The sequence below is a fragment of the Diabrotica virgifera genome, chromosome 3 (assembly GCF_917563875.1).
Source record: "Diabrotica virgifera virgifera chromosome 3, PGI_DIABVI_V3a".
Lineage (NCBI taxonomy): Eukaryota > Metazoa > Arthropoda > Insecta > Coleoptera > Chrysomelidae > Diabrotica > Diabrotica virgifera.
The window spans coordinates 125,148,118-125,168,150 of NC_065445.1; the positions used below are offsets into that span (position 1 = coordinate 125,148,118).

Here is a 20,033-nt window from a genome sequence, read left to right on the forward strand (position 1 = left end):
ATAAAAATTTATGAGGGTTTTGTTCTCTTAAACCCCCACAAACTTTTGTGTACGTTCCAATTAAGTTGTTATTGTGGTACTATTAGCTAAACTGCTAAACACAATTTTTTTAAAACTTTTTTGCCTCTTAGTACTTTTTCCATAAGCTAGTTTTTATTGAGATATTTTGAACATTTGTAGGGTTAAGGATCCTATTAAGAGACCCGTTGCTAATATGAGACCCCTGTCTCTAGAGTCTTGTAAGAGCTGCAGCCTGGTGAGTGGGGTAAAAACTAAGCTCTGGTAGTGTTTCCAGTAGGCTGTGAATAAATCGAGTGTCTGTGATTTAGTATTACCAGTCAGTGCAGTTTTTAAGTTTTTTGCGAGTAAAAAGTTTTTTAATCGGTGAAGCTCAAACTGAATTTTTATTTTTAAGGTGGAAGAAAAAAAATCACCTTAGTAATTAGTTGATAGCTACTTAAATTGGTTACAGAAACACGCAATTATAGAGGCGCAAAAACCAATCCTAAACTCAAAATACGGACTAAAAAGTTCACACGTGGTTGCTCGTAATATGAGACCCTCAAGTGTGCCTAATATGAGATATCTCATATTAGGATACAATAATGTTTTGAGTATAGCATCATGTCTTTTTACCATTTTATTGGGAAATAAGACGCAATTTAAGTTAAAAATGAAATTTATTGACGTTTAGACTTCCAATTTTTATTTTTAACTTTAATTGTGGCTTATTTAAAAAAAAAGAAAATTGGATAATATGCCCCAAAGAAACAGCTTCAGAACAATAGAATCATGTCTACAGCATGTAATATAGTTTATATCCAGAACAATGCGTTAAAATATTTGTATCACCTGTTTAACCTATATAACGTGGTGTCTCATATTAGTATACCACATGGTCTCATATTAAGACACCTTTTTTTAAGTTGGGAATTTTGACATTTTTAAAAATTAATTTATTGGTAAAAAAATATTAGTTTAACATTAATTTTGAACCTGTTGCAATATAATGGCATCATTATCTGACATGTATCTAATTTAAGACTTCTTGAATCCATAAACTTTAAGATCATCAATAGTTTTAAAAAAGGGTCTCATATTTCCAGCGAGAAATCAAGAGGAGGGGGAGTGTTAATAGCAGTTAGAAGTGATATCAGTTCTTGTCTAGGGGAAATTGCCAGTTCAAATGTAGAACAGGTTTTTGCTGGATTGCATTAAATATGTTTTTGGCTGTGTCTACATTCCGCCCAGATCTAGATTGGATGTTTATTCCAATCATATTGATACTGTAAAACTAATTATGAATAAGTATAAATATTCTAAACTAGTATTATTTGGGGATTATAATCTACCAAATCTGATATGGGACGGTGAGACGACTGCTAAAAGTATAAGTAATGATACTGAAATTTTGTTTTGTGACGAGTTCAATTTTTTAGGATTAGGTCAATATAATTATTTTAAAAACCAGTATGACTCAATTCTTGATCTGTGTTTCTTTGGTACTTATTTAAATCTAAAAAAAGCGGAAGCTTTAATGACGTGTGACAGGTATCATCCCTCAATTGAAGCATTAATATTATTTGATAATCAATATATCAGTTTGGAAACTAATATTTATTATAACTTTCACAAGGCGGATTATGGTGCCTTGAATAATTATTTGCTTCAGATCAACTGGATTGAGTTGTACTGTTTAGAGGATGTAAATGACATTTTAGATGCTTTTTATTCCATTATTTGGAACGCAATTGAACTTTTTCAAAAATATAAAACTACAAATAAGTATCACCACTATATTGAATTTAAAAATTTGAGAGATGAATGCTCATCACTCACTGAGCAGTCTTACAATGCTTATGTTTCAAAGATGGAAGTGAGAATAAATGAGAACGCTGGTGAATTTTGGAAGTTCATCAAAAATAAAACCAACGGACATGGTGCTCTCCCTGGCTCTATGTTTCTAGGTGAGGAAAGTGAGAACGACAAACAAAAATAACAGAGTTGTTTGCGAAACATTTTGGTACTGTATACAGCACTTTTAATGGTAAATCTCTGGATAACCTGGAGAGTAATGAAATTTTCTCACAACAGCTGAAGGTGGAAATTAGTAACCTCGAAGTCACTTTTGACAATTTACTGAATGTGTTGTTGTCATTAAATGTCAATAAAGGGGCTGGCCCTGATTTGATACCGAATTTGTTCCTAAGAGAAAGTGAAGTGTCCTTGTGTGAACCATTAGTATATGTTCTTAATAAATCTCTCCAGACGGGAATTTTCCCGAACAGATGGAAACATTCCTTTGTGTGTCCTATTTTCAAGGCAGGAGATCATAGTGATATCAAAAATTATCGGCCAGTTTGTAGTCAGTCAGCCTTATCTAAAGTATTTGAAAAAATGGTTTTGCCAAGTTTGGATAATTGTTTTAGGAACATTACTACGGACAACCAACATGGATTTGTAGGCGGACGTTCTACTCTCACTAACCTCTTTTTGTATATCGATAGTATAGGTAAAGCAATGGATGAGGGTTACGAGGTGCACTCTATATACACCGATTTCAGTAAGGCCTTTGACCTACTAGATCATATTGTCTTAATTACAAAGCTGAGAAATTTTGGTATCACTGGTTCTTTATAAGCTTGGTTTACTTCGTATTTGCAAGGAAGAACATTGCAAGTAAGATCAGCAGGATGTGTTTCTAATGGATTTGAAGCCGTGTCAGGGGTTCCGCAGGGTTCCCATTTGGGTCCTAAGCTTTTTCTATTGTTGGTAAATGATATTGGTAGGAACTTTAAATTTGAATATCTGATATTTGCAGACGACTTAAAGATACTTAAATGCATGAGGTCAGAATCGATTGTGAGGGTTTGCAGAGAGACTTGGATTCTTTAGTATATTGGTGCCAGGAAAATAATCTTAGATTGAATGCTTCGAAATGCTCATATATTATTTTTTCACGTAATAAGACCACCAGTGATTTTAAATACAAGATAGGAGATGTGAATTTATCTAGGGTTCAGGTAATTAAGGATTTAGGTGTGTTACTGGATAGTAAGCTAAGTTTCGTGGACCATTATGATGCCATTATTGCGCGTGCTAATCGGACATTAGGATTAGTCATCAGAATGTCATATGATTTTAATAATTTGTTTGTAATTGTGAGATTGTTTTTGAGTTATGTTCGTTCATTACTAGAGTATTGTTCAGTGATTTGGAGTCCAAGTTATGAGAATCACAAATATCGAATTGAATCGATTCAAAATAAATTCGTTAGATATCTGCGGTATAGATTAGGTACTAGAGGAATGCAATTGAATTCCAGTCAGGTCATGCAGATGTTTCATTTCCACCGTCTAGAGGTTCGCAGGCGATACTTTGACCTTAATTTCGTATTTAAGGTGTTAAATGGTATTATTGTTGCACCTAGCATTCTGGGTGGAATAGATTTTTATGTTCCAGCTAGGAATTTGAGAAGATGTCTCTTGCTATCCGCTAGATCGTGCAATACACGTCATGCAGAAAATATGCCTTTGAATAGAATTGTTTCTAGTGTAAATGAGTTTCCAAATATAGACTTTATGGGAGTCACACTAAATGCTTTTAAAAGGACTATTTCACGTGAATTATTTTAATTTGATTTTAATTTTTTGATGTCGTTAGTTTAATTGCAAGTAATTTAAGTTAACTTGTGTTCAATGTTTAATTTTGACTTTTAATTTTAATTGTAAAATGGAGATTTCCGTCAATAAATATTAATTTAATTTAATATTTGGATCCATTACCCTACTGGTAATAATATGCAAATTTATTTATAATTTACATTTTTGTACTGGTATGGGCACGATTGGAAGAACTCAATTGGATACTTAAGAACCGCAAATTATTCCAATTCTTGAGGAGTAAAGTGTTCAACCAGTGCATCCTTCAGATCGTGACATCTGGATATTAAACCTGAACCCTAATAAAGGCAAATATGAACAAACTAGTCACAAAAGAAAGAGCAATGGAAAAGGCAATGTTAAGTATACGACTGTCAGAGACATATAGGAACGATTGGTAAGATCAAAAGCAGTAGTCGAGAATATCACAACAATAATTTTGATAAACTCATATAGAGCTTCGTAGACCACACCACTAGTCAAAAATACCAACGTTGGAGTGGCACAATACAACATTAAAGACCATACAAAGGTAGACGAACATGAGAAAGACTACAAAAGAAATAAATAGATGACACCAAAAAGATAGCTAGTATGTTGCTCAGGATAGAGATCGGTGGAAAGTGGAAGGATTTGGGAGAGGCCTCAGGCCTACGTCCAAAAATAGACGATAGAATTCTGAGAAGAAACCAAAAACAGCCATAAAATAATATACAGGGTGATTGATTAGTGGGGTAAAGCTCAATAGATCCGCTATGGTAATAGATAGCAATAAAAGTAATAACAAAAATTGTAGCCAGCTTTGAGCTTCACATTACAAAATTAGTTAGAATGTTACAGGTTGTTCGATAACACAGTGGCAGACCAAACCTTTGTTTTTTTTTTAATGGAACACCCTATATTTTATTTTATATTCGAAATCATGTTAACTTCTCCATCACAAAAATATAAAGGTTTGTTATGTTATACAGGGGCTTTCCTCTAGCTGGTTACACTTCACAAACGATGACGGATATGGCAAAGAAAAAGGCAGTGTATGACTTAAAGTAAACCGAAATATACACCACTGTAATGGAGACTCTGTGGAAGAAATATGGAAAAACTTCAAAGAGGTCATGATGAAGACAGCAGACGAAACAATTGGGTTGAAAAAAAGTGAAAATAAAAAATGGATAACTAAAGACACGTTACAGCTTATAGAAAAAAAAAAGAAAATCAAGAAAGACATATTGCAAAAAGAAGGAACAAGGGAAGAAGAGATCCTTGAAAGAAAATACAAAGCAAAAAACATAGAAGTGAAAAAGGCATGCAGAAACGATAAAAGGAATTACATAAACGAAATGCTAAAATCAGCAGAGAAAGCAGCACAAGATAATGATCTACGAACACAATACACGATTATACGAAACCTAACAGGCAATCGAGCAAGAACTGTAAGAGGAATAAAAGATAAAAAAGGAAAATTAATTAAATCTGAGAAAGAAATAACTCAAAGATGGAGAGAATACTTTGAAGAAATATACGCCAAACATGACCGAACCCAAGAATTGGATGAGCAAATTGAAATACAAGAATTAGAGGTTAACACTGGGGTAATTACAAGAGAGGAAATTGCCAACGCACTTAAATTATTAAAGAATGGCAAATCCGCAGGAACAGATAATTTACCTATTGACCTGATAAAAGCAGACACCGAACAAGCCATAGATATGCTACATAAACTTTTAAATAAAATATGGGCCAACGAAGAACTGCCACAAGAATGGAAAGAGGGACTGATAATAAAAATTCCAAAGAAGGGAGATCTGAGTAACTTTAAAAATTGGCGTGCAATAACTCTGTTAAGCGCCTCATCCAAGGTGCTAACAAAAATTCTGCTCGAAAGAATGAAAGAAGAATTGGACAAGAAACTGAGAAGTAACCAAGCAGGCTTTCGTGCTAAACGCTCTACTATAGATCACATATGCACCTTAAGAATCATCCTAGAACAAGCTAATGAATGGCAGAAAGACATAAATTTAATATAAAGGAAAAGATTCCTCTCAAACTTCATTAGTAAACATAAATTTAAGTTTTATCGACTTTGAAAAGGCTTTCGACCGAGTCAATAGGGAACAAATGTGGAAAATTTTAAGACAGATGGGTATAAAGCTAGACTAGAACACGAGGGAGCAATCACAGAAGAAATAGCTATTGAAAGCGGTGTTAAACAAGGTTGTATCTTATCTCCTACTTTGTTCCTTATCTTGGTAGACTGGATTATGAGGAAAGTAACGGATGATCGGACAGGCATTAGATGGAACCTCTTTAATCAGCTTGAAGATCTTGAATTTGCTGACGACGTCTGCCTGTTAACAGAACACAGAACTCACATACAAACAAAAGTCGATAAGTTAACACAGTACTCTGATATGATTGGTCTCCGGATAAATACAGAGAAGACAAAAATCTTAAAAAATGATAACCCGCAAATTAACAAAATAAAAATAAAAGACAAAGAAATTGAAGAAGTAGAGAAAGTCAATTATTTGGGATCAATCATCGAAAGAAAAGGAGGATACATGAAAGACATACAAGCAAGAATAACGAAGGCACAATTCGCCTTCAATGCGTTAAATAAAATCTGGCAAACAAGTGAAATAACAGAATCAACAAAAATCAATATATTTAATACATGTGTAAAAAGCATATTACTCTACGGAGCAGAAACTTGAAAGCACGACGAAAGCACAACAAAGAGACTACAGACTTTTGTAAATAGGTCCTTAAGAAAGATCTTAAAAATTTACTGGCCAATATAATAACAAATGAAGAACTATGGAAACGAACGAAACAAACCAGTATAATAGCAACAATCAGACAGAAGAAATGGAAATGGATCGGCCATACGTTAAGAAAAGATCCTAGTAACATCACAAGACAAGCACTCGAATATCAACCTGAGGGTACAAGGAAGAGGGGACGACCAGATAATACTTGGAAGAAAACAGTAACCAGAGAACACAACAGAATCGGCTTAAGTTGGGGGGAAGTGAAAAACAAAGCAAGAAACAGAGGAGAATGGAAGGAACTGGTACGCAGATTAACCAGAGAATAAACACAAGAAGACGCGCTGAGCTGGCCACCAGCCGTCTTACACTATCGGCCAAGAAACGCAGATGCGCCCAATACTCCACTAGGAGTGATGGTCCAAGAGAGATGTTATACAGGGTATTTACAAAGTTATAACCAATGTTCTACGAAAATCGTAATAAGTTCAGCTCCCTGTATAAATAAAAATAAGCATAACAGCAATGGTTTATTAATGCCATATTTTTATATTTATTGTCAAAATTTTCAAGAATTATTGACATTACTAATTGTCTTTATACCAAATACAGGGTGAGTCAAAACGCAAGCACATTATTTTCTCAGTAATGTTAAATGGAACACCCTGTATTTTATATCATTTTTGAAAAGTAAAATTACCGCACTTTAATTTTTATGTAACATTCCCTATGACCAAATTTATTAATTTTCGAGATATTTTCATTTTTCAGGGCAAATTATTTTACGTGTCTAAATTTATCAAATTTTAAGTAAGCCATGACTGAATTGACAATTAACGATTACTGATTATTAATCCGGTAATCAATGTAACAATGTAGCAAATAAAGAAATAAAAGTAATTTATTAGCAATGCATTTTACAAAAAAAAAAAAACACAACCACAACATTCAACATTTTTGAAACAATTAAAAACTACTTTTTTATGTAAATATAACAAATAAAGAAATAAAATTAGTAATAAATTTTACAAAAAAACACACAAACACAAAATACAATATTTGTGAAAACAATTAACCACTACTTTTGTATGTAAATGTAACAATGTAACAACTAAAGAACGAAAAATAATTTATCAGTAATACATTTTGCAAAAAAAAAAAACATTTTGAACAAATTAGAAGCTACTTTTAATAAAATATTTTCAATATTTAATTACATAAGGTGTTCAAAATTACCTCCTAACACATTTATGCACGCCTAAAAACGATCATTGAATGAGCTACTTACTCTACGAAGCATTTGTAAATTAACACATCGAAATACGGTTTGTATTCTATTTTTCATCTCATCCCTTGTTGTTGGAGGTATTTTATAAACTTCATTATTAACGTAACTCAAAAAAATCAGTCTAGTTTATTAAATCTGGTGATTTGGGTGGCCACGCGATTGGTCCATTGAAAAATGAAAATATCTCGAAAACTAATAAATTTAGACATAGGTAATGTTATCTAAAACTTAAAGTACGGTAATGGTACTTTTCAATAGTGATATAAAATACCGGGTGTTTCATTTAAAATTACTGAGAAAATAGTGTACTTGCGTTTTGACTCTCCCTGTGTTTGATATAAAGAAAAATAGCAATATCAATCATTCTTGAAAATTTTGACAATACGTAAAAAATATGGCATTAATAAACCATTGCTGTTTTGCATATTTTTCTTTATACAGGGAGTTGAACTTGTTACGATTTTCATATAAAATTGGTTATAACTGTGTAAATACCCTGTATAACATAACAAAACTTTATATTTTTGTGATGAAGAAGTTAACAGGATTTCGAATTAAAAATAAAATATAGGGTGTTCCTTTTAAAAAAACAAAAGTTTGGTCTGCCACTGTGTTATCGAACACCCTGTAACATTCTAACTAATTTTGTAATGTGAAGCTCAAAGGTGGCTAAAATTTTTGTTATTAACTTTTATTGCTATCTATTACTGTAGCTGATCGATTGAGCTTTAGTCCACTAATCGATCACCCCGTATTTTGCAGGTACCATTTTATAAATACACAATATTTATAGTTTAGAAACTTACCAATAAAATTATTCAAGAACATTCTTAAGTTATGATCTTGAGCTTTGTTTCTAATTATTGCCAATTTGGTGCCATTTCTCCTACATTCAAAATGGGCATCAGTCCAAGTGGTTTCTCTTGTGCTAAATGTATAGCAACGACTTCCTAAATTTATCATATGGGGGGAACAAATCCAACCATCAAAATTTCTTTTCTTCGGAGTTGATCGAGCTGTATGGTTTTTCAGTATTACTGAAACAAAAAAATGTATAATGAATAATTATTGTACAATCTTCATCAGGTAACGTATGCTACTTGCTACAAGAAACATTTTTAAACTACCCAATAAAAAATATTAGTCAAAACATTCCAAACAATTCCTACTGTAGAATGTCGCCAACCAGAGATGATGAACAAAACTAACAGCAGATTTATAATACAAAACCATGTGAATTGACCCACGATAATTTCGACGTGAGATATACTTGCAAAAGTATTACTTTATATTATACGCCAGTCAATGGGAGCAAGAATAGGATATTACCTCCGAATTCTATCCTACTGCATGGATTTTAAGGAAATTTTGGGCCTAGCCTCTACTTATCTCCTAATTCAAAGTCTACCCTATGCCGATGTGTGCTTTTATCTTGGGGGTTGTTCCCACCCCTTCTTAGGGGTGAAAATTTTTTTGGTTAAAATAACTACGGAATTCGCTAGAGAAACTAAATCTAAGCAAAAACTGTTGTATAATTTTTTTTGAAAACTCAAATACTTTTTGAGTTATTCGTGGTTGAAAATTTACCATTTTCATTGAAACATAACACCTTTTCAAACGGTTTTTCGCAAATACCTTAAAAACTATGCATCTAAATAAAAGAAACTATATAGTCGAGGAAATGAAACATTTTGGCTCGCAATTTTTTCGTCCAGCATGGATTTACTTGAAATTTTCACGGAAGGTAGGGAATAGTCCAAGTATCATTTTCTATATCATGCCGCTGTACGCTAAAACCCCATCTCGGTGGCGGCAATTTTTTATCACATTTTAACCATGTAGACAACCAAAAAATCGACTTTTTTAGAGGGTTTTTTTGAGAATACCTCGAAAAATATGCATTTAATCAAAAAAACTGTAGATATCAAAATTGTATCCTTTAGTAACACAAACCAAATTCTTTTTCTGTAATATCTTTAAGACCAACACAACCCGAGATACGGCATGTTAAAAGTTAGCTTTTTTCATCAAATGCATAATTTGAAATATTCAAAGTAAAATAACAGCAAAACTTTGCATTTTTCGAGGAAAACTTAAATAATATTTTTTCAATTATATTGTTAGCCCTTTCAAAAAATAATAATAAAAAGTTTCTAGCCTAAAAATTAAGTGACTTATGATCAAAAAAAGGTCGGTACCTGCTTTTCCCTATGAAAAAATCAGTGAATCCCTAACTACCCTCCTAATTAAAAATTGGTCTTCACCTTTCTGTAATTCCTTTTATATTCGTATTATCAATATACCCAAGAAGTTTGACCTATTTTAAAGGCCTAGTTTTAGAAAAATTGGAGTTTAAAAAAAATTAATTTTTTGGAATTTCCCATTTTTCACCTTTTACTTCAAAATACCTCCAAAAATACTGGAGATACGAATAAAATGATGGATTACTAAATTGTAGCTTTTTTAATAACTAAAATTCCCATGTGCATATATTCTATTACACTGAACAGTTAGTAAGATATAGCTGTTTAAAACCTCTCTTTACGAGCAAACACCCACTTATTCGAGGCCTTTAAACCCACCCTAATTAAAAACTTCTGTCATATGTTGTATAATCTGTGTATAATATTAATATACACGGATTATACGACATTTGACAGAAGCTCGAAACAAATGAATGAAAAGCCCTATACCACAGAACCGGCTCGTATACTGGAAGATGACTAAAAAACTATTTGTATTTGTATTTGTACATATTTGTAAATTCGTATTTTTGTGTAAATAAATGTTTTTGTAATTCTTTAATTCTACTTTTTTTTCTGTATAGATCTATTAAAATACCTACTTATAAAAACTGTAATGTTATTAAGGGTGGTTTTTAAGGGTTGACATATTATGATATTATATCCTAAAGTATAAAACAATCATTATTTAACCAATCAAAACCAAATGTTACCCATATTAAAGTTTACAATGTTTTTATATAATTTTTGACAATAAGGGGTAGTTTAGACCCCTAAAAATAATCAACGCCCTTAAGCATAATATAGAATATGAAGTACAGGGTGAGATGATCCTAATTCCAAATTTTTATGTAAATCGATGCAAGCCGAAATGATTCTTTTAGGATAAGTAAATTTTTTATATATAGCTCCAACAAGGGTGGTTTTAAGCGTTGAAATATTATGATAGTATATCTTAAAGCATAAAACAATCATTATGTAACTAATAAGAACCAAATGTTGACAATATGAAAGTTTAAATTGTTATTTTATAATTTTTTACAATTAGGGCTAATTTTCACCCTTAAAAAAGCAAAAGCGTGTAACGGCTCAATATATAAAATGAACTAGAGGGTGTAATGAGTCTAAACCCAAATTTTTGTACAAATCGATGCTGGACGAAAAAATTGCGAGGTTTTGCCATTTTTTCAGCTTCTAATATAAAACATTTTTGTAGGTTATAAAAATACCAAAGAGACGCAACAATAGATATGGTAGGTCAAAGAGTTTGTTTTTTTGGTACATGCCCTAATTGGTGTATTCAACTTGAAATAACAGACAAACGGTCGATTTTAGGTGTATAATGCTATTAATATCTTCTGTAGTGCTTGAAACGACCTTTAAAATGAGCAATATTAAAGATCCATATTATTAAAACTAAGCGAGATATGCTGCAAACAAAATTGATGACTAACGTATTTTAAGAAAAAATGAGAAGTGATTTTAACCCCCATCCACCAGAATGTAAATGCTTCGTTTTCCTTCTACAATACCTTTTATTATAGTATTATTTCTTTGTTCAAAAAGTTGGAGGGGTTTAAAATGAATGGTTTAAAAAAAATAAGATCAAATTATAGAGGCGCATTTTTAAATTTTCTTAAAAATATTTTTTTCTCCATATAACTTGAAAATGATAACAGACACAGTAATGAAAAATAAAAACGAAATGTTTAACTAAAAGAACCCCACGTTTTTGTTTGGTATCTTTTTTTCGTATCTCTTATCATTTTCGAGTTACATGGAGAAAAAGAAAGATTTTTAAGGATATTTAAAAATGCGCTGTATAATTTGATCTTATTTTTTTCAAAAACCGTTCATTTTAAACCAGTCCAAATTTTTGGACATAGAAATAACACTATAGTAAAAAGTATTGTAAAAGCAAAACGATGTATTTTAATTCTGATGGATGAGGGGTTAATAATATACTACATTTCTTCTTAAAATACATTAGTCATCAGTTTTTTTTTGTAGCATATCTCGCTTAGTTTGAATGTAATTGACATTTAATATTGCTCATTTTAAACTTTAACTACCCGCGCATCAAGTTATAACATAACTACACGCGTGGCGTACTTTATACGCCACAAGAAAATACACTTAAAAACAGCGGATTTGTTTAGTTTTTTTTTTAATAAAAGTTGTTTGTTATAAACCTTATTCGGCATCAGTGAATACTTGGAGTTCCTTCTCAGTAAGCCAATTGGGATTTATAACTGGAATCATGAATTAACTGGATTCCATGATAAATAAAATTACTAATAAAAAATTTTTGGAAATGTGATTTTTTACAGGAGAAAAAGTATTTATATTACTACTTATATTAATATAATCGTGGCGTATATAGTCCACCACCGGAAACAACAAATAATAAACTTTAAATTACGATCTTCCCAGAAAGCCGATTATAACGAAACTAAAACCAAATTGTAAAGCACATTCCAGTGATAGGTTAGAGAGATAAACAAGGTCAAAAATTAAATTTTTAAATATATTTGCAGTAGAATTCTTATATCTGGGGTACAAAGTACGCCAGCGCGTGTAGTTAAAGGTTAAATTCCTTTTCAAGCACTACAAAAGTTATAAGTATCATTATACACCTAAGATCGACCGTTTCTCTGTTATTTCAAGTTGAATACACCGGTTTGAGCATGCACCAAAAAAACAAACTTTTCTCACCTATCATATCTCTTTTTGTATTATAACTAGAAGATTTATGAAGGAACCAATCTCTTTGTTTTTTAATAAGGTATAAAAATATTTTGTATAGTTTTTTTGTTAGATGCATAGTTTTTAAGGTATTCGCAAAATTCCGTCCGAAAAGGTGTCATTTTTCAATGAAAATGGCTAATTTTCAACCACGAACAACTCAAAAAGTATTGAGTTTTAAAAAATTATTATAAAACAGTTTTTGCTTAGAATTAGGTTATCTAGCCTCTTCCGTGGTTATTTTAACCAAAACATGTTTCACCCCCGAAAAGGGGTGGAAACCACCCCCAAAATAAAAGCGCACATCGTCATATGGTAGACTTTGTTTCTTAACGACGTTCTACACCTTCGGCAAAGAATTAAGTATTTGCATGAAATTTCAGTATGTTATAGTTTACTTCAAAAAACTAAGACTTCATTTTTTAAAAATTGTTTTACCGTGCCGTTTAATTACTATTAAGGGTCAAAGTTAAGTTTTAACATGGGCTCTTATGGGAATTCTTAAAAAGTTTAATAACTTTTGACCCAAATTTACGATTTTTAATTATTTGTGCTTAAATTAAAGGTTTTTTGTAAGGAATAACATATTAAAAAATGAGGATTGTTTACCGTACCATTTATTTTTAATTTATTTATTATAATTAATTCCGTAATTTATTCCGTAATTTCCGTAATTTATTATAATTTATTTTTATAAAGTATTCAATACTGAAACATATGATTTGAGTATTCTGCTATAAATGCATTGTTACCACCTTTCGCTTGCATATCAGTTTCCCCTCTTTCCTCTGAGAGGCATACCCCGCAACGAAGGTGTAGAACCTCGTTAAGCTATTTCTTACTTACTCTGAAAATATCAAGTAAATCGATGTAGTAGAATTAGTCCAGGGCGGATCTGTTTTGAGATGGACGTTGAGAGGTGACTCAAATGTTTTTGCAGAAATTGCTTGAAAATAAATCAAATAATAATATTTGAGTTATCCTCCCTCTCAAAAAGGTCCGGAACATTGCTTAAATAATCAAAATGTCAAAAAATTAAGGAAAAATTCGATTTTTTTCTTGGTTTTTTGATTATAACTTTAAAAGTATTCATTTCCGAGAAAAGTTGTAGTGACATAAAAGTTGCGTAATTAAATTTCCTACAATATAGAATTGGTTAAAAATTTAACAAATAGTCACCCTTGTTGCAAAATAGCAATAATTGTGAAGAAAACATACAAAAACAAATATTCGCATTTTACGTTTTTCAACCATTTATGCTACACTTAGGACCTTCATATTGCACCCAGAAAAACTTTATGATACAGTAAAACAATACTGTAAATTTCATTAAGATCGGTTTAATAGATTTTGTAAAATAAATTTTGCAATACAGCTTTCGCAAAAAAAATTCATTTTTTCAAAATGTTACAGGACTGAAAATAAAGCAGATAGCAAGTTGAATTTTTTTTTGCTTATAGAAGTGTACTGACCTTTCATTTGCCATTTTCAAAATTAAAATCGATTAATTACCACGGCGTCAGACAATTTTTGAAATAAACAATAATTGTTGGTGCTACGCGCTGGACAGCGGTGTTCGATTCACACAGGTTGATTTCCACCAAAATTTCTTTCAATCTTTATCTAATATATTATTTTCTTACTTTATATTTTGTTGTATTTTAATTTTTTAATTCCACAAAAATCAAACTAATTTTATTATTGTTTGTGAAATATTGTTTAAACAATTGCATATGTTTAAAAATAATAAACTTTTATTATTTAAGTTAAAATATATGAACAAAGAAAGTTTTTGCTAATAAAAGTGTTATTTCAAAGGATAGAGTAAGTGTTTTTATTTTGCAATAAACAAATTTATTTATTTATATCGAAATGTCATAAAAATTAAAATGTATCAATCATTATCAAAGGTCATTGGAATGCCCAATCAGAGCAACCTATCCGCTGTCCTGCGCGTAGCACCAAAAATTATTGTTTATTTCAAAAATTTTCTGACGCCGTGGTAATTAATCGATTTTAATTTTGAAAATTGCAAATGAAAGGTACAGTACACTTCTATAACCAAAAAAAAATTCAACTTGCTATCTGCTTTATTTTCAGTCCTGTAACATTTTGAAAAAATGAATTTTTTTTGCGAAAGCTGTATTTCAAAATTTATTTTACAAAATCTATAAAACCGATCTTAATGAAATTTACAGTATTGTTTTACTGTTTCATAAAGTTTTTCTGGGTGAAATATGAAGGTCCTAAGTGTAGAATAAATGGTTGAAAAACGTAAAATGCGAATACTTGTTTTTGTATGTTTTTTTCACAATTATTGCTATTTTGCAACAAGGGTGACTATTTTTTTAAATTTTTAACCAATTCTATATTGTAGGAAATTTAATTACGCAACTTTTATGTCAGTACAACTTTTCTCGGAAATGAATACTTTTAAAGTTATAATCAAAAAACCAAGAAAAAAATCGAATTTTTCCTTAATTTTTTGACATTTTGATTATTTAAACAATGTTCCGGACCTTTTTGAGAGGGAGGATAACTCAAATATTATTATTTGATTTAATTTCAAGCAATTTCTGCAAAAAAATTTGAATCCGCTCTCAACGTCCATCTCAAAACAGATGCGCACTGGACTAATGTAGTAGAATGGAATTCGGAGACAAATACCCATATTGACTGCCCATTATCAATTTAAAGTAATATGCGACGAGATTTTTATACAACCGTTTTTTGTTAAATATGGATGTGCTTACAGAATTGAGTTTTTCCTTGTACTGATACTAAAAATTATACAAAATGGTTTAACAAAATAGAGAGCAGAGAATGTAAGAACACAATAGTCTTTTCTAATTTAAAAATACGTACAGTCGGAAAAATGATAGAATACCCATGAACGATCACATCAATCACTTATTTTGTATTTGCTGTCTTTTTCTATAAATAACAAACGTTTGTTATAGAAATAGACAGCAAATACAAAATAAATGATTTATGTAATCGTTCATGGGTATTCTTTCATTTTTCCGGCTGTATATATTTTCAACCTTAGAGAAATCACTACTCGCACGAAACAAGTCATTAATTGCTTTCTCCGAACGCATGTCTACTTACCAACAATAAAGAGATTATTTCGCCCATAACGGTAAAGTTTATAATAGTAACTTCCAATTTTGTTCTGAAGCTATTTCCTTGTGCCATTTTTTTATAATTTACTATTTTGATTGGGAAATAAGCAACAATTAAATTGAAAAAATAATTTTATTACCGTTTCGACGCCCAAATCGGATGTCGTTGTCAAAATACAAAATATTACTAAATTAAACAAAAATGTTGTTGCTTAGTAAAAAACTCTTCTAATAATTTATTTAATCTGACTCATTTATATCGGCAATTTAGACATATACCGGGTGTCCACTTATATTTTCCCCGATTTTAATTAAAATCGGTTGTCAAATGACTGAGCAATTGGAAATCACATAACATACCTACTAATATCAATTTGCTTATAGTCCGTCCGCTATAACTTTTCCCATGCGGTACGATTCATTTTCAATCAAATTAAGTCGCAACCTAAATTGAAACGAACGTCGATGTGTATATACATTTTGTATACTATATACTATATACTACACACATCGGCGTACGTTTGACTTTCTGTTTTGACTTAATTTGATTGAAAATGAATCGTACCGCATGGGAAAACTTATAGCGGACGGACTATATATTAGTTATGTTATTGAGTTATGTGATATCCACGGAATGGGACGTTTCATCGCCGCCGGTTCATCGCCGCCGTTTCGATGCCGCCGGTTCATTGCCAGTCCATTTCATCGCCGTCCGTTTCATCGCCAGTTAGTCAGTTGATTTTATATTATGGGAGATGACACGACACGACGGTAAATTCAGTTCAAACCTTTTGACAATTAAAAAGATAAAAAATATTATTATTTACTGTTCTACTTCCCCTAAATTTTTGTACAGAAATTTTGGGTTCTTTTAGAATTTAAGAAAGTTTCTCATAGTTGGAAATGTTGACCGTGAAATTTAAAAGAATATCAGTAGTAATTGCACAAGAGCTCTAAAATTCTATATTAATTTTAGAGATCGAGTGCAATTTGTTGCGATTTTTTCATGAATAAAACTGTTTAAACCAAAATTTTATTTTAATACATTTATGTAAGTACAAGTTAGTACAATTAAACACACAGTTGTTATAAATATTTCACGGTTGAAAGACATCACTTTTATAATTTTTAAAACATTAAAATTGTCATTAATGTCACTGAATCTATTTTTTCGTAGCAACGAAGGGCATCTGACGTAATATACTTGACGACGGGAAATTATCAAAAATTATCGATTTAATTTAGATTTCTGTAGCTTTCTATTGGTCAGAATCTCCTATGAATGAAATAATCATTATAATATATTTTATATTATAAAAGTTTAAAAGTCTATTAAAATATTAAATATTAAGTCTATAAAAATAAATAATAAATGTAACTGTCGAAAATTCGGAAATATATCAGATAGCGATTAACTTACTGGCGATGAATCGGCCGGCGATGAATGGGCCGGCGATGAATAAGCCGGCGATGAATCGGCTGGCGATGAACTGGCGGCATCGAAACGGCGGCATCTAAACGGCGGCGATGAAATGTCCTAGACCCGATATCTACGTTGCACTTCTCATTTTAAAAATTAATTACTCAGTCATTTGACAACCGATTTTAAAAAACTTTATATCGATAGATAGGTGAATGACCGTTCTTTCAATTTACAAAAAGTATACTGGGTGGTCCGTCAAAAAAAAGTCAAGAAAGTTTTTTTCAAAAATTCGCCATTTTTTTTTTCGTAATTGAAAGAGATATAAAGAACTCAATCGATTCAGACAAAACTATTACTAAAATTAAACATTTCAGCGAAAATAACATAATGCTATCTTGAGCCGTTTAGAAGTTATAGGCAGTTAAAATGGGGGAAAATATAAATGGACACCCGGTATTATACATTTTAAAATAGAATACTTTAAAATGATATTGCCAATAATTATGAGTTGCGTAATTTATATCATTTTAAAGCCTTTTACTTTAAAATGTATAATATATGTCTAAATTGCCGATATAAATGAGCAGATTAAATAAATTATTAGAAGAATTTTTTACTAAGCAACAACATTTTGGTTTAATTTAGTAATATATTTTGTGTTTTGACAACGACATCCGATTTGGGCGTCGAAACGTTAATATAATTATGTTTTCAATTTAATTGTGACTTATTTCCCAATCAAAATAGTCATTTCCAAGGATAAAAATTACTGTGGTCAAATTTCATCAGAAATATTTAAAACTGATAACTGTATTTTTTAATGGATATGTAATTGAATATCTGGACCATATACTGAGACACTATAAGTACCGTCTACTGCAATTATAGAATAGAATAGAAATATGCTTTATTGTCACTGAAAATTTTTACAATTTGATGGACAAAGCTTACTACAGTCAAAAGAAAACATAATATCAAAAACAAATAACAACTACAATTTACTAAAATTAGATAAATCATCAATATATGTACAGTATAATACAGGGTGTCCCAGACTAATTTAGCCATGCTATATCTCTTAAACGAATAGAGATTTTCGAATGGGACAAAAAGTGGTCTATTCTACTTGTAATACACTTTAATATGGCGTAGAAAAAATCATCCCCTAAATATTCATCCCTTAGTTACAACCCCTAACTTTAATTTTTTTAATAGCATCCTGTATATTTTTTTATAGTTTTGGATGTGGTCTTCTATCATCTATTCAAGACATTTTTTGAAAATAAAATCGATTCGTAAATAACCAAGAAAATATCAGTTTAGTTTTGTTAATTATGTGTCCCAGACTAATTTATCCAGGCTATATTTCTTAAACGAATAGAGATTTTCGAATGGGACAAAAACTGATCTATTACATTTGTAATACACTTTAATAAGGCGTAGAAAAAAAATTATCCCCTAAATATTCATCCCTTAGTTACAACCCCAAACTTCATTTTTTTTAAATAGCACCCTGTAAGTTAGGGATGAATATCTAGGGGATGAATTTTTTCTACGCCATATGAAAGTGTATTACAAATGGAATAGATCAGTTTTTGTCCCATTCGAAAATCTCTATTCGTTTAAGAAATATAGCCTGGATAAATTAGTCTGGGACACACAATTAACAAAAATAAACTGATAGTTTCTTGGTTATTTACGAACCGATTTTATTTTCAAAAAATTTGTTGAATAGACGATAAAAGACCACATCCAAAACTATAAAAAATATACAGGGTGCTATTAAAAAAATTAAAGTTGGGAGTTTTAACTAAGGAATGAATATTTAGGGGATGATTTTTTTGTACGCCATATTAAAGTGTATTGTAAGTAGAATATATCACTTTTTGTCCCATTCGAAAATCTCTATTCGTTTAAGAGATATAGCGTGGCTAAATTAGTCTGGGACACCCTGTATAAGATATAAAAGCCAAGACAAAAACAATATATTGCAAAATTTATATAAATTGCAAATTGAACATACAACTAATAAAATAAGCTACATAAGGATCAAGTTTATGCTACTGCGTATGAAACCCAATTTTCTTAGTTATTCATTAAGAAATTCTTCTATTGAATAGTATGGTCTTTTAGATAGATAGGCTTTTGTCATTTTACGGAACTTTGGGAAAGATGTTGCAGATTTAAGTTGTAATGGGAGATGGTTGTACAGTTTCTTTGCGGAATATAATAAAGATTTCTTTACTAACTCAGTGGATGGAATCGGTAAATAAATGTCAAAGATTGAATTTCTGGTGGAGTAAAGATGATTGGGCCTTGCTGGAAAGACATGAAGGAGTTTACGAATTAAACAAATCGTTTCTAGAATATATAAAGATGGTGTTAAAGTGTTAAAATTCCGTGAACTCTGAAGTAACTTCTGCAATGTGTAGATCTTCTGAGGCCAAACAGATATCTTGTTGCTCTTTTTTGCAATTTAAAAATAACATCAAATTGAGCAGCTTACTGGAACCCCAAAAAGGAAGACCATATCGAAGATGAGACTCGAACAACGAAAAATATGTTATTTTAGAAGATGCTAAATTGCGTTCCCTTGAGACAGATCTTATTGCATAGCAAGCTGAGGCGAGTTTCTTACTTAACGAATCGATATGAAGGGACCATTTGAGGTTGCTGCGTAAAAAAATACCAAGAAATTTTACGGAATCAACTGTACTGATCTGGCTGTTATTAAGAGGCAATGGTTGAAGAGCTCCTTTATAGGATAATGCAACTGTTT

At 31.0% G+C, this 20,033-nt stretch overlaps 1 protein-coding gene across 2 annotated transcripts in view; it reads right to left on the bottom strand.

Annotated features, from left to right (window-relative positions):
* The window catches only part of LOC114334835 (uncharacterized), a 322,752-nt gene that overhangs the window by 56,259 nt on the left and 246,460 nt on the right, over positions 1-20,033 (bottom strand). For both annotated transcript variants that reach the window (XM_028284940.2, XM_028284941.2), the window contains exon 5: positions 8,525-8,755. In XM_028284940.2, the coding sequence (XP_028140741.2) occupies positions 8,525-8,755 (231 nt within the window). The remainder of the gene's footprint in view (positions 1-8,524; positions 8,756-20,033) is intronic.